The sequence below is a fragment of the Pyxicephalus adspersus genome, chromosome 8 (genome assembly GCF_032062135.1).
Source record: "Pyxicephalus adspersus chromosome 8, UCB_Pads_2.0, whole genome shotgun sequence".
Classification (NCBI taxonomy): domain Eukaryota; kingdom Metazoa; phylum Chordata; class Amphibia; order Anura; family Pyxicephalidae; genus Pyxicephalus; species Pyxicephalus adspersus.
In genome coordinates this window covers 26914716-26930240 of record NC_092865.1, presented here as the reverse complement: position 1 = coordinate 26930240, position 15525 = coordinate 26914716, and the positions used below count along the sequence as shown (strand labels likewise).

Below are 15525 nucleotides of genomic sequence, written 5' to 3'. Positions count from 1 at the left end.
CATCTCCAAAAAACGAACAATCATGAGGATTACAAAAAGTCACATTAATGCATAACATCCAAGCACTTACTTATTTAACAAGGCGTTCCTTAATATATGTATTATAACATGTTTGCCTATAATCCTTTACTAAAATATTTGAAGTCAAACTAGAATGAAATATTATCAGGTCACAAATGTTTGTTCACATATTTTTTTACACTCATACTATTGTGTGATGACATATTTGAAAGTGCTACTTAGTATATATCCAGCTTGATTGAAATTAGTTTGCAGTGTTGCAACCAAAAGAAAAAGTATCAAAACAACAAGTGCAACAAATGTAACTATAAATGAAGTAAGTTTGTGATTGAGTAGAATGTAACATAAAAAAGTAGCACTTACACAAACAAACATCAAGCATTACAGATTCAAAGTGACCTGTAAAATGGACTGGGGATGCCCACAGAACAAGGCGCAGGTGTGCGCTAATCAATTGTTATCACCTCACCATTGAGTTTAACATCTCCTCCTGAATCGCGCAGCTGAAAATGAATCGCCTTAATTGGCGTATTCAAGATCTTTGCTCATTTTTGCAGGAAACCGGCAGGCAAGTTCACTAGAACTCAGGCCCGCCTCGTGGTAATAGAGCTTGCCGACCGGCGCGAGCGTATGCGCATTCTATTGATAAATCAGGGCCATTGAGTCATGGGCTGATTTACCATACCAGAAGCACAAAAAGGGTTGTTGCCTGTAGCAAGCAAGAATCCAGAATAAAACCTAAACTATAAAACTCTAAAAAATAAAAGTGCAGAAAAAGATTGTGGAAGTGCTGCTTTTGTAGTTTGTACTTGTTGAAGTGGTTAAATTTCAGCAAACATAAGGCAAAATAAATAAAAAAAAAAGGATTCTACACATTTCTACCAAAATTAAATACCCCTCCCCTTCCCAAACAGAAAGAAACACTGTGACAGCTGTCTCTGACCAGTTAGATTAATGTTCAAAGTTCATGTGTGCTAAGTCACATGTTTCCCTGTGCACGCCTACCGAAAAAACTCCCTCTGTCCTACTCACACTAGTTTTGTTTTTCTTATTAACTACTTGGCAGCGTTAAGTTGAACTTGTTTCAGATATTAGTGTGCTAAACTTACCGACACTGAAATAATAGAATAAAAAAAATCTTTTCATAATTTCATTCTCAAAGCTGTTGCAAAAGACAAGAGCAGAATTGTAGCAACATGGCTTGCATGCTGAGCAAGGACCCACTGGATATTGAGGTATTGAAAATGGTTTTCATGTTTTTCTTGTCTAACAGATGTTTGTGCATATATAATGTATTCTGATATTGGAGACCATGCCTCTGCAGCTCTTGCTAAGTGCATATTACAGTAACTTGGATCCCTGCTGTTTAGTGGTTTGTGTGTTTAATTGGCAGGTGTGAAACTTGATTTTTTTTCAATCCCTGTAAACAGTTCAGGAGGCTGTGCATCAAAGTCTCTTTGCAGCAAAGGGGATGCATAAATAACTTCAGATATACAAGTCATAGGATGTGGGTCACTGTAGTACAGCTCTGCTGCAATCTGTGTTGGCCTATGCTTTTTGTGTTATGTTATACAAGCCTATCTAATCAAGGTAGATAACCATGTCATTTATGTTAAAGTTATTTAACCCTGTGAGCATTGGATGTCAAAGTTGCAGCAGGAGTTACGCATTTAGAAATACTCAGACTTGCTATTACACAATTTTAGAGGTTTATGCTATCTTAAAGGGAAGGTGTCCTAATATTATTAATATTAATAAACAGGATTTATATAGCACCAACATATTACGCAGCGCTGTACATTAAATAGGGATTGCAAATGACAGACTAATACAGACAGTGGAACAGGAGGAGAGGACCCTGCCCAGAAGAGCTTACAATCTATTAGGTGGGAGAAGTTACACACAATAAGAGGGAGATATGTAGTGGTGGGAAGTAGTGATGGTTTCAAAAGACAGAAGAAGATGGGTAGGCTAGTTTGAAAAAATGGGTTTTGAGTGTTCTTTAAATGAGCAGAAAGTAGGAGCAAGCCAAATAAGATGAGGAAGACCATTTCAGAGACTTGGGGCAGCTCAAGAGAAGTCTTGTACCCGTGTGTGTGATGAGGTTATGAGTGAGGAAGTCACTAAGGTGAAATGGAAGCCAGTGTAGAGATCTACAAAGAGATGCAGCGGAAGAGGAGCGGAGGGAAGGATGGATGAGTCTGGCTGACGGAGTGCACTTCAAATGAGTTGAAAATGAGAGAGAGGGTGGGGTAGGAAGGACTCTGTATGTACAGTTAGGTGAGAGAAGGAGACCCACACCACCCCATACTTTGTTGCCAGGTCTAGGGGTATGTGTAAAGTGCAGGCCTCCATAGGAGAGAGCAGCAGCAGAGTCAGAGTTAGAGAAGGAAAGCCAAGTTTCAGTGAGAGCCAGAAAGTTCAGAGATTTAGAAAGGAGAAGGTTATAGGCAGGTTTGCAAGCTGACGTTTTAGTTCACTGGTTACATGTTTATTTGACGTTTTTCATTTACTAACAAATGTTTTCATTCCCATGCTAGTATGGAAAATCAAAATGCTCTTGAGGTGTGAACTGCAGTTTGGAAGAAATGTTAACTTGTCAGTGCATTATAAATGATCCCAGAAACATCTTGAAATGATGTCAGTCTGATGTCATTAACATGTTCAAAGCGTGTCAAAAAATGCCCTAAGGGTGACGGACATATTTTTACATAACGCCACATTCTGCACAATCTTACATACATATACATTCTGGAAGTTAGCATTATTGGAATACAGTTACCTACTAGTCTACCCAACTCTTACCTACAGATTTATCTGCATATAATTTAAAGGAAACTAACTGAACAAAATCATAATCGATCAATTTCCCTATGCTAACTATACCACTTTGTACTTAAACCAGTAGAAGTCATGGACCATGTGCAGTACTTGTAATCCCATTCCAAAGTGCATTTAGGAACAGCTTAAACCCCTTTCAGTCATTGGATTGAAAACCACGCTGTTATTTTCCCTTGGCTGTCCCTTTGTTGTGTAGTTTAATGAGGTTCAGGTGAGGTTTATCCCCCAAGGAGGCAAAGTAACTATGTTGGCAGAAGCAACTTGCTGATCTAGATTCCATTAAATGCGAGCAGATGGGAACATGGCTGAGCCTATGTTAGAATACTGTTGTCAACCACAAAACTGAAATGGCCCCCAATCCTATGCAAAGCCCACCATCCCTGGTACACTAACTTAATGTAACCCATATTCCTAGTTCCCTAACTTAATTCCATCCATTATCACAACCAAAGTGGTTACTGTTCCTGACAGTGGCAATCTTCTCTGGTGTGTGCTATTCTCCAACCTGAAATCTTTTCCTGTACTGGTCACTCCTACACACTTAGCCCCACAGACCTAAACTGGGCCAAAATGCTAGTACCTCTAGTGTAGCAATATGGCTTTATTTAGGTCCAGAGGCACAGGAACAACTAAAATATCTTTGGATTACAAAGGTTAGACATGAAAATGTTGTCAGGCAGGAGGTACGTAAGCAGTAGATGACATCTGGGTTTAATTGTTAGAGGAATAGGGAGTAAGCAAGTTCTTTAAATTTAGAAGAAATATTGGGGCTCCTAATGCATATTGTAAGATTATCAGCATGTCATCTAGGCATCTAATATTTGCAAGATGGGAAGGTCCTTAGTGTCCCATTTCAATGTTTTGTGGTTTTTGCCACAATAGGTTTCGTTAACAATGCATGCACATCTGATGGACACTTGTTTGTCCAGGGCCAATGCCTCCTTAGGTAGACAGACCCTGTTTTTGGGTCCAAAGGGTAAACATCGGTAAATAGCAGCACTAAAAGTGGTTCCAGGCTTCATTTAATATTTATTAGCCATAATAATACTCTGCTTTATAATGCTATTATTTGCATGCACATAGAACATTCAACTTTTCACTGGCTGCTATAGTTTCAGCTCTGTAAGATACAATAAAATGCAGAAAACAGGTAGCTATTTCCAAGAGTTCCAGTAAAAATCAATGTACATAGCTAAGTATAGTTGAAGTATATATTGCATGTTTACTGTGCTTTTGTACATTTTGGAAGCCAGTTTTGTATTTACATACCTCATCATACATCAGAAGGATTTTGAAATCAGTTTGCACTTTTCTTGTTTCTTAGTCACCTTCTCTTCACAACTAGCAACCTTATGGTGCACCTTAAGAAGGATTTTTCTAGATTCCCTCTGAGGGGGTGGTAAAGATTTTTTGGGTGCTGCAATGAATACAAATCTTTTCTTCTGACTGGATGAAGGTGATGATACTGCCTTATGTAATGAGCAGGCTGAAGCCAAAATGAATTGGCCGCCTGCCTATCTGTGTTGTGTGCTAGATGTGTATGGATCACCAGACTGGTTGGACTGAAATTATTTACTGATAAAACCATGCATATATGTGTAGTTAGACTGTGTATTTGGCAATCTGAAGTTTTGCTTTAAAGAGTTTATTTTTGTTGAGTAAAATTTCAATAACCCCTATGGATTTCAGTTTGCTGGAGACAAATGGATAAAAGTGAGTTTATTTTATTAGTTCTGTTTGGCTAGTTTTGGTTTCTGTGGATTACATATCACAATCACTATTTGTGTATTACTAAATCTAAGAGAATCAAACAGTTAAAATTATGTTGTAAAACAGATAGGAAGCAGAAAATGCTGAGTAGGATGTAGTTACGAAAAAGAAATGAGTGAAATAATCATACCCTGCTCTTATATACAGCATACCAGTCAAATCAACCTGCTATTGCCCATACTTATTATTAATCTTGAAAAGCACAGTACGATTTTGTATGAAGCTGATAATTAGCTGGTTTATGACATAAGGGTGTAACCTTACAAGCAGGTCCCATACTGTGAAAATTAAATAGATTTATTTTCTGTAGCATTTTAGATATTTAAATGCAAAGTTAGGAAATGCATTATTTTTTTTATATTTACATAAAATCATATTTATGCACCTGTATAAAGTGTAATCATGTCTGTGTCAATATCTATTTGCATTAGGGATTCAAGCATATACATTTTTAGCCATGACAGCAAACTTATGTTATTTGTGATATACTAATCTCACAGCCCTGGAATAGCAGTCTGGCAGTTTACGTTATTTTATTAAATATTGAAAAAAACTTTTATCTCTTAATAAGAATTGCTTTTGACTAAAAGTGAAGAGTACACAAACACAGTGTGTGTGTGTGTGTATGTATATAAATATATATATATTGGGGGGATTAGTGCATCACACTATACACAGCTGTACAGTTCAAACTTAAACTATAATATTTAAACTCAAAACATCTCCCTTCAGCTTACAGGAAAATCAAATGTTGCTTTTCTTCAGCAGAATAGCCGCAGCAAACATTAACAGAAAATAAGGGTTCTAGCAGAAAACCTAGAGTCCAAACTGGCAAGGGTCACTCACATTAATAGACCATGATTTGAGGTTTGTAGTCTCTATTGGGGTTTCCACTGTGGCCCCACTGGGCCAACACTGTCTGATTAGCACATCTGAGTACTCCCTATCCCTCAGGACCTCGCCCGAGACCTCCTCTCAGACCTCTCTCCGGACCTCTCTGCCGATATCTCCCCATACCTCTCATCCTTCGCCTAACCTTGCTTTGGGCTCCAACACCACCGAGACTCAGAAAAACACTCCTTTTATTATAATAAACCAGGTGCTTCAGAGCCATTTACAAATTCTGGCCTGGGAAAGGGATGGATAGATTTGCCCTCCCAATCCATCCAATATATTCTGGACCTGAATCCCAAATAAGGAGCTCTAAAACTGTACAGGTCATTTAACCACCTTCCCAGGTACAATAGGCGAAGCTGCTGCCAAATACCCATCCCATTTGGCCTTTAATATCCCACAATACTATATATATATATATATATATATATATATATACACACACATATGCAGTGTATTGCAAAGCCATGCCTTGAAAGTACTCTATACAGTAAATAGCAACACACTGTGCAGAGCTGCATTTTAAGAACGGATTTTTAACATTTGTTTACCTACTGCAATTTGTTGTAGTCCATTCATTATAAATGGGTGGCCTTAATGCAGTAAATGTTCTTGTGAGCCCAAGTGACTTCACAAGTATCAAAAGGCACTAAAAAAATGAGTGCCATGGATCCACCTCCATCATATGTATTCAGTTGGGTAATATTTGATAACTTTAATTTCACTTTTAAAATCCAATGCAAAATCTATATTGTTATGGCTTTTACAAAAACTCATTTGTGGCTCATTTAAGATGTTTCTTGAGGTGGCATAGATGGTTCAGTGGCTAGTACTCTTGCCTCTGCAGCACTGGGCCCTTGGTTTGAGTCCCAGCCAGAACACTGGCAAGGAGTTGTTTTCTCTAGGCACTCTGGTTCCCTGCACTTAGGGTAATTCACTGTCTTTGGTAAGTGTGAAAAATGAACAACAGAACTGAAATGCAGTAAGCATGGATATGTGTGAATAATTAAAAGGAATAAAAATAAATTGAATACAGTACTTCTTCTGCTTCTGCACAAATGTGTATATTTACATTTTTTCTAGCCCTGCACAGTCAAACATCACACATTTTATATGTAATATGGATACCTAAATCTGTATATATTTCTGAAATTAACTAAAGCAATATTTGCTTGCTTGTGATATTTACTCATATGTCAACATTCACATGCCAATAGTCAAGAAACATGCTCAAATGGACAAGTTCATTACATTGCAATACTGTGAGAAATCCCACAAGACCTCACAAATGCTACTTTCAACAAAGCTAAAGGGTGTGGGGAAGGGGGGGGTTCTATAATAATGCTATTTTGCAAAATTTTTTATTTTATGAAAAAAAATTAGCAGTTTGAAAAATACACCCACCCTTCTCCCAAGATGATTTAATTGTTGTTTTGATTACCATTACCAAGTACAATTCTGGTTTTAGCCTATACATAATTATAAATTATAGCCTATTTTATTATTTTTCATTTGTTTCTGCTGGTTTCTACTTGTACATCTCATTTCCCATGCTTGTCACAAACTGATAGCAGAAAGGTGGAAATAAAGTTAAGGATAGAAATCTTGCTTTGTAGTTCATTGTGGATCATGCAGCTGACCCATGAGCATTTTGTCATTGCAATTAACATAGATTAAGAATTGCGGAAATTAGAATAAGGAGTGTTTTTTAAGGACAGCCTCCGACCCTGGCATTTCTGCCCTTAGCAAGAAAAAAAATTAAAAGTGGAACTCAATGTGAATATAGCCATTCATTTACATAGAAATCACTGTATCTGCATACTTAATAGACTTTTTCCATCCCGGTGGGATTTTCAATCTAATTATGGAGTACTGTGTACTGCATTCCTAATCCTATATTGCTATGCAGATTTTACTATTTAATTTTTCATTGATATTTTCAAGAAATATGATGTACAAATTGACTGTGCATGGAAAGAGGAAGCAAATGCTTTCTAAGTTAAGACATTTTATATATAATGTATATATAAATGCACATTTATCTTTTGTCTGAACAGGCATCTCTTACGTTGCATAAGAACATTTTGAGGATTTTTTTCTAACTGGTTCATTAAAAGATATATATCATTATCCAGACCCAGATTCATTTGTGCAAAAATAGTGTTTTTTTACTGGCTAGAAGTTTTGTGGCTTTGATCCCTAGGAGAAGGGTGCTTGGCATCATAAAGGAGTACCTTTCAACACAATGGGGGGCAAGCAAAATTTGGTAATATCCGCTAAATTTTTATTGATATCAATGATGCTTTGATGATTGACATAAAAGAGTTGAGAAGACTGGTAATGTCCGGGTACAGAAAGCAAGCATGGGTAACCAGTCTACCTAACAAGATACAAAGAATAAACTTTTGTAATTAATTGCAGCACAAGAGGACTTCCCCTCATTCTGAATTGCTTCTTCATTGGAGGTCGTCCATATGAGTGTAAAAGAGGGAGAGAGGAAATAGGTGGGGAAAGGGGGACCCGTGCTAGAGGGGGGCGGGACTGTGGGGTCTGTGCTAATTGACGAGTTGGGAATCTGCCAGAAGGCTGGGGGGATTAGGAATGTGTCAATACATCTGTACTATGGGGAATTTGGGAAACTTGTACTGGGGGAATAGGTACATTTGGGCTGTATTTACCAGTCTGACCCTTGTGTGGTATACTCCTAACCCCTGCACTTTGTGTAATATCTACTTCTGTCCTTACGCATTGTTCAGTACTCATTCATTGCCTCTGCACAAGAGAACCCACTTCTGAGAACTAGTTCCCAGACAAAGTGCTATATGAGCCATGCTGTTATCTCTGCCCAAGGACAAACACATTCTACAGCTGTGGAGGGAACTGGAATCCCATAAAATGCTTGAAAATGGTTAACATTTATCTACCTTGTATCATAATATATGCCTTAAAACAGTAAGCTGATTTATGATTCTTTCTAGAATGATTGAAACACACAGATAAAACCACTTCTCTTACAGCAGCAGCATTTGTAGTTTTGCGAATAGCCAAATAATGACTTATCATTCTTTTTCTCTATTGTGCCATAACTGTAAATGTTTCCTTCATTATGAAATTCTTCCTAAAAACTGTTACATTTAACTTAAAAGTGCTAAAATGCATTTAAAACACATCTAACTATGCTAATTTTGTTTTGTTTTTTAAGTTATAATTTATACAAAAAATAAACCTGCACTTATATTGTGTTTTAAACAAAAGAAGCCACAAATTACACAGCCGCAATCAAATAACAATATTTATAAGTTTCCCTATCTATGTCCATTTTTTTACTATTTGTACTGTTTTTTTTCCATTTTCTTTCTCTAATTTGGAGATATCGACAATCAAAAACATTATAAATAAAATAGCTAATGATTGAATAAAACTGCAACTTTGTCAAAATGACAATAATGACTAAAGAAATCTATATTTTCATTGTCTATTCTTTGTAAGATAGCACAAAAATAGCTATGTGAACATATCTTTTCAGCAAAGCTTTGGGCTCTCAGGTACACCATCATCACCCTTCCATTGGATGCCCCTCATTGTGTATTTTATGTATTATTTTTCAATTATACCCAACTTTTTCCAATGTCTTCAGGCCAGTCATGTGACTTTTGGGGTCTTCTCTGGATCACCTCGAGTACAGGGTGCTTTAGTAAAACCCTTTAGACACACAGGATATCTTAATCATGACACGGGGTAATATACAAACCCAAAAAAAAGACAGGAGGAGAGAATAAGAAGGTGTATACCACAAAGGGAGGGTGGTATCTATAGATGACTAACCTTGTAATATACTGTTTGAAAACCTTCTTTCATTCTAGGAATGCCAGGAGGCCCTTACCAGGACATATATGGGTACTCATGGTAGTTTTACAACACATGCAAAAATAAACTTCATTCATTTTAAAGTCAATGTAAACCCTGATGGAATAATTTTTCATTTTCTAAAGCCCTGTACATCTTAAACAGATGCCCTTTTTTTAAATAAATATCTCTGAATCCTGGTGTTGCTTGTCTCTAGTCGATACTTTGGGCCTGATTTATTAAAGTTCTCCTAGAATGGAAACAATAGACTATCATAGAAGAACCAACAAACAGCACCCAGATTCTCCCTTGATAGTCTATATTTTCTAGTCTTGGAGAGTTTTAATAAATTAGACCCTTCCTGTCTACATCCACACACTCCAGCATCAGTAGCGAATTGTTGTTATGGACCGAAGTATTGATATACTTGGTGACAATGGTGAATCTTGCTAATGCAATTGTGTATAAGCACTACCACTTGCTATCTCCACAAGGGAAGCATGTGATAGAATGACAATAGCACAATTGGGAGACAGTGCTCACTGCTTAAGGGAAGTGCTGCTAAGCAAGGACCTTCATAGCGGATCTATAGGAAAAGATAAAAAAAAATGAAATAACACTACAAATTAAAACTACTTGTCAAAAGAAATGCAACATATTGAAATAGAGTTAATATATTTGCCTGGGGTTTGGAATTAATTGAAGATATTCAATGTTCTGAATGGTGGGTCATTTCAAGCTTGGGGAAAAAACAGAAAAATAACATTATCAATTGTATGCAAAATAATGCGCATATGTGAAGGCATTTGCCTTTTTCTGATAAGGTGCTGCCCTAATATGAAGAATGTTAGGTATAAGCCATGCTCTATTTTATGATCCATCTATCCACCCTTCTACGTTATTGTAGTTTAAAAAAAAAAATAAAACTTTTAACAATGAAAAATGAATGCACAAAAAATCTGACATATTGTGAGTGAATTTTACAATGCTTCAAACTTTAAATGCCATTGTTATCTAGGCAAAAGCAAGCAATTGTAATTTTCTACTCTACCCATTTGTAAACTCCTGCTGTGTTTTTTCAATAAGCTTTCGGTCCAGAAGGATTCCACTGATGAATCAAAGCTTTGTTCAAAATACACTTCTAGCAAATTGTTTTAAAGATGCATTTGTTAAAAGTTACTTGTTAAATCAATTTTTGTTCTAAGTTACAGCTGCTTCTTGTGTTGCAAAATGTCTGATTCATATAAGCCAACTTGGTTTCTGCCCTCTGGTACCACCAGGTATCTAAGGAGCTCCTCCAAATACAAATACTACAAAATAAATTGTAACTGTATTTATTTATTTATTTTTTTGTATACCTGTCTGGATTTTAACTGAAATGATGATGTTCAGTTGGTACTAAGGTACTCAAAGTGTGCTGGGAAAATATCCCCCACCATTACAAAATCACCAACAGCCTGAACCATTGATAAAAGGCACAATGGATCCATGCATGCATCGTGTTGATGACAAATTCGGACCCTACTATCCAAATGTTGGAAAAAAATACCCCTTAGAGAAATCTTTGGTAATTTTGGTGAGCCAGTGTGAATTTTAGCCTCAGGTGTCTGACAGGAGTGGCACCATGTGTGGTTTCTTGCTGCTGTAGCCCATCTGCTTCAAGGTTCAGAACGTTGTGTGTCAAGAGATGCAGCTCTGCATACCTCAGTTGTAACAAATGATTATTTGAGATACTTTTGCTTTGCTTTCAGGTCAAACCAGTCTGGCAATTCTCCTCTCACCTTTTGGCTATTTTTTTTTTAAGTTTAGCTTTTAGAATTTTTTGCAGATGTGTTATTTACCTGAGTTTTTTTATATACTAATAAAGGCAATTGCAAGCTTAAATAATCCAACTACCCTTAGGCAAGTACTATGCTGGTGCTTTCATAAACATGATTCACGCATATAAGTACTCCAATTTTTTAAGATTGTGAAAAGAAACTACAACACATGAAAAACAGCATGCAAACTCAGGAAAATACATAATCCATGAAAATGGTGTTTCTGTTAAGTAAACCCAGGAGCCCAGCACACAGAATGTCTTGCCTTAGAGTAATGAGTTGTTTTTTTATATATAAGGAAATGTAAAATATGAAATTAGCGAAGGTCTACACTACAAAATACCTTCCTTTCTCTATAGATAGCTGTCAAAAGAATAGTCTCTATTTAAAATAGTCATCAATTGGATTTCCCTTTAAAGCTCTTCTAGCTCTGGATTAAAAACCAGTTTAAATATTATTAATATAGGCATTAGTTATATATTTTTTCATTCCCCATACCCTTATGCAAAACAAATAAACAGCATAAAAAAGCATCAGTTTACAGAAATGATTACAGACGCAAGAGGTATTATTACACACACAAACAGAAACTGAAGGATCAAGTTTGACCTTCACCAAATATTCCCAGTTTGCGAACTCCTTATAACAATTTTACAAGCCGTCTCTATTGGCTTTGTATCCATGTGTGTGATTGAAACATTCAATGACATTTCAAAGAAACTGTTGTCTTTGAAATGCTGAAGTCAAACAGAATATCACATGCATTCCCATGCTCCTAAATGTTATAACTGATATCTGTCACATTACACCACATGGTGGCCACATAGCTCTTAATTACAACAGACACAAAGAGCTGGCTTTGTATTGGAACTTCAAGCAAATGCAAGTCTTGTCTCCGATCAGCTGGAATTGAACACTGCATTTCCTATATTAATTAAACACAGCAAGTTTTAATATACAAAATATGAGCTTGTGTATATTAGATTTTTTTTTTTTACCTACTGCTTTCATTGCGTTACTCTTCTGTTGTTTTAAATTGCAAACTGTATTGCAGAAGTTTCCTATTTTTCAGGTTGGAAAAAAATGTTTTGTTCGTAACTTTAGCACAACTGTCCTTGATTTGGAGGGACTGTTCCTCTGTCCGATTCAAGTATTTCCATCCCTTGTTTCTCCTCTGTTGACCCCTGCTCTGTGTGTGTGTGTGTGTGTGTATATATATATATATATATATATATATATGTGTATGTATGTCACAGCAGCGGTGTCTGAGGAAAACAATGCAAATGTTACTTTAGCTAAGGAGTGTATTGATGTCCTAAAAGGAGAATGAATAAGTGATAGACAAAATCTGAAATCATCAGCCTTAGTAATTTTTTTCTGATAAGTTCCTGCAGCCTATATTTGGATGTAAAACATTTATCTAGAATGGACAGTTTTCAGACCTATTGGCCCTGATTTATACAAACTTTCCAAGGCTGGAGAGGATACACTTTCATCAGTGAAGCTGGGTGACCCAGTACAACAGGGCTTGGATTTCTTCAAAGTAATTTGCTAGGAAATGTTTTCAATTCTGGACCAGATCCATTCCAGATTTGCTGGTTCACCAAGCTTCACTGATGAAAGTGTATCCTCTTCAGCCTTGGAGAGTTTTTAAAAATCAAGCCCATTGGGTCAGAGTCTATTTAAAGTCTCATATAAGGCATTTTATAAATTGTTGTAAAGCAATTTACATTTACCTGCTCTTAAATTTAAAATGATATCTGCAAGCCATACACAACTAGATATGCAACTTGCACAATTTTTTGCAATAAACTTTTGATATGCAAGCCGCTTCTAAAACTGCATGTCCTTGCCTGGCAGGGATAGCTTACAGTGGTGACAATGCTTATAGCCTAGCTAACTCCTTATGTCCACAAGCATCACTGCTGTGCAAATTGTTAAAATGTTACACCTACCAGCAGAATGAACAAAGTAATTTGTTTTTTTGCAAAAATGAACATGGGAACATAAGTTTGGAACAACTTTGTTCTCTAGTTTTGGATAGAGCATGAGAAGGTTTAGTACCTGAGGATGATTTGTATTAATCTGCCCAGCCTTGATTGGGAAACTTCTCTCCCCACCCTGTACATTAGCAATTTCCCACTGGGAAAGAATGTGACAGATAAAAAACTAATTGTAGAAAGTAGTATTAAAGTGTTGGAAGGCTGGGCTTTGCATTGGCCACCAAAGTAAAGGGCAGTCTTCCCACTGACTCTGTATGCCAGGGGAAGGCACACTCCGGTCTTTAGGCCAGATAAGACCTAATACCGCCTAATGCCCCCTGGCCGATCCGGCCTACGGGTTGCCGGCCGGATCTGCCAGGGGGTGTTAGGAACTACTGGAGCTCCGGAGCCGCCTCCTTGCTGTTGCTCCCCTATTTACCGCGGCCAGTGATAATACTTCCGCCAGCGTTGTAAATTAGGGCCGGACTCGGAGTCCGGCCTAGTCTGCTCCCACCTACCCCTGAAATGGCCTATTGGCCATAAAAGTTTGCTGACCCCTGCTCTATGTAATGGTTTTAGCAGGGGTTCCCAAAATCCTAAAAGTTTGTTTCAAGGTTAAAATGGTTAAGAATGGCTAATCTTCGGAATTTGTCCCAGTTTGACAGCCTGCACCAAAAATCTGAAATGGTATTGTAATATATAATTAGTTTTTACTTGGTTCTATGGTTCATAGAAGAGATAATATACTTTCATGCTTATCCTGTGGTTTGAAAAATATTAAATTTCCATCCAGAAATCAATTGAGCTAGGACTTTCTAATACTTTCAGTAATGTGTTGAATGTTATCACGTTTCCACATCTCTGGGTAAACAGAGGGGTGTTTTGGTAATTATTATCCCAACATCATCAAACCCAGTGAGGTTGTTCCTGATGTTTGACTATACAAGTCCTGCTTTTAAGTAACTGTGTATTCCTATTAAGTCCAATAGAAGAATAGGTTACTTGAAACAATACACATATGATCCTTTAGTCTCAGCACCCGGCACGTTTCGCCTTAATGGCTTCCTCAGGAGATCTTGAGATGGCTAAAATAGTGGTTTAAATATCATACAATTAAATGCATATAATAACATACAGTAAGTGACGCAGATCATAAATGTTCACAGTTTAACAGAGCAGTACGTATTGACCTTCTGAAAGAGTGAAAACATAATGTGGGAGTAAATGTGGAGTGTAAATGAAGAGGAAGGAAAAGGGGATTTTTTGTAAAAATAACAATATCGATAACAGTGAACAATGACATTTAAGGTTTTTGGTATTGTATAGAAAACAGTATAGTATAAATAAAATCCTACTTGTGGCTGTTTCAAAATAAATGGACTGGAGTATTTTGTAGGGCAGGTACAGCCTTTTTTTTGTATTGATAGAATAGGACTTTGGTAATACAGTACACTAACAAGCTTCTACCATGGTAATAATAATATGGTTTATATGGTTGTTTGAAAATGAATGGGCTGGAGTATTTTGTAGGAAAGATACAGCAAGTGCAGCTGATCCATTCGTGTTCTGGAATCAAAATATGACTTGACTAAATACAAAAATAATGAGGAACACTATTTCACTTATTTTATAAAGAAAGGAAAAGAAAAAGGGAAAGGGGTTTTAATTCTAACACACTTTGTGCCCTCAGTGTCATGGGGGAGAAAACATAAAGCACCTTTTTTAGGTTTTGTGGTGTTAATAATGAGCAAATACTAATGCTTATTTTGTGTGGTCCTTTGATATATGTTTTGTTTACTCAGTACACCAGTACAGTGTTTTGTTTACTTCAGTACACTGAACCATTTCTCTGGTTCTTTAAAATATGAGATAATTATCAGTAGCTGTACTAAATGGTGTAAATTATATTTTAATCGTAAGACTGCCTGAGCATTAGTAATTATACACACTTTGTCCAATATGCTCTTAATTTGACTAAGGTCTTAATCAAGCCACCTGGGAGATGTCTTCTAAGTATAATGAATGCTTCTCATTTTGCATGATACTTTTCCCTTTGTATTTATTTTACCTTATAAGCAATAGAAGCTGACAAGAAGCAATTTGTGTTTTGGTAATTTAAATGTGGATCAATGTGCTTGACTTGATCCATTGGGTTATTTTACCATTTTGCTTCTGTTCCAAACATATTAATGTAATAGATTATGTATATATGTGGGTTTTCAATATGCAGAAATACAATGCATTTTACTGCTGCTTCACAATGTAATCAGGCACCAATGGAGAGCCAGGTTCCAATTGTGGGCACTCATTTGCAGGGTAGATATAAAAAACAGTATCATAAAAGAAAAAAA

The 15525-nt window shown here is 36.6% G+C and overlaps 1 protein-coding gene across 1 annotated transcript in view; it reads left to right on the top strand.

Annotated features, from left to right (window-relative positions):
- Window positions 1–1040: 1040 nt before the first annotated feature.
- The window catches only part of DPYD (dihydropyrimidine dehydrogenase), a 517061-nt gene continuing 502576 nt past the window's right edge, over window positions 1041–15525 (top strand). The window contains exon 1 of the mRNA XM_072419842.1: window positions 1041–1256. Coding sequence (XP_072275943.1) covers window positions 1218–1256 — 39 coding nt within the window. The 5' untranslated portion in view covers window positions 1041–1217. The remainder of the gene's footprint in view (window positions 1257–15525) is intronic.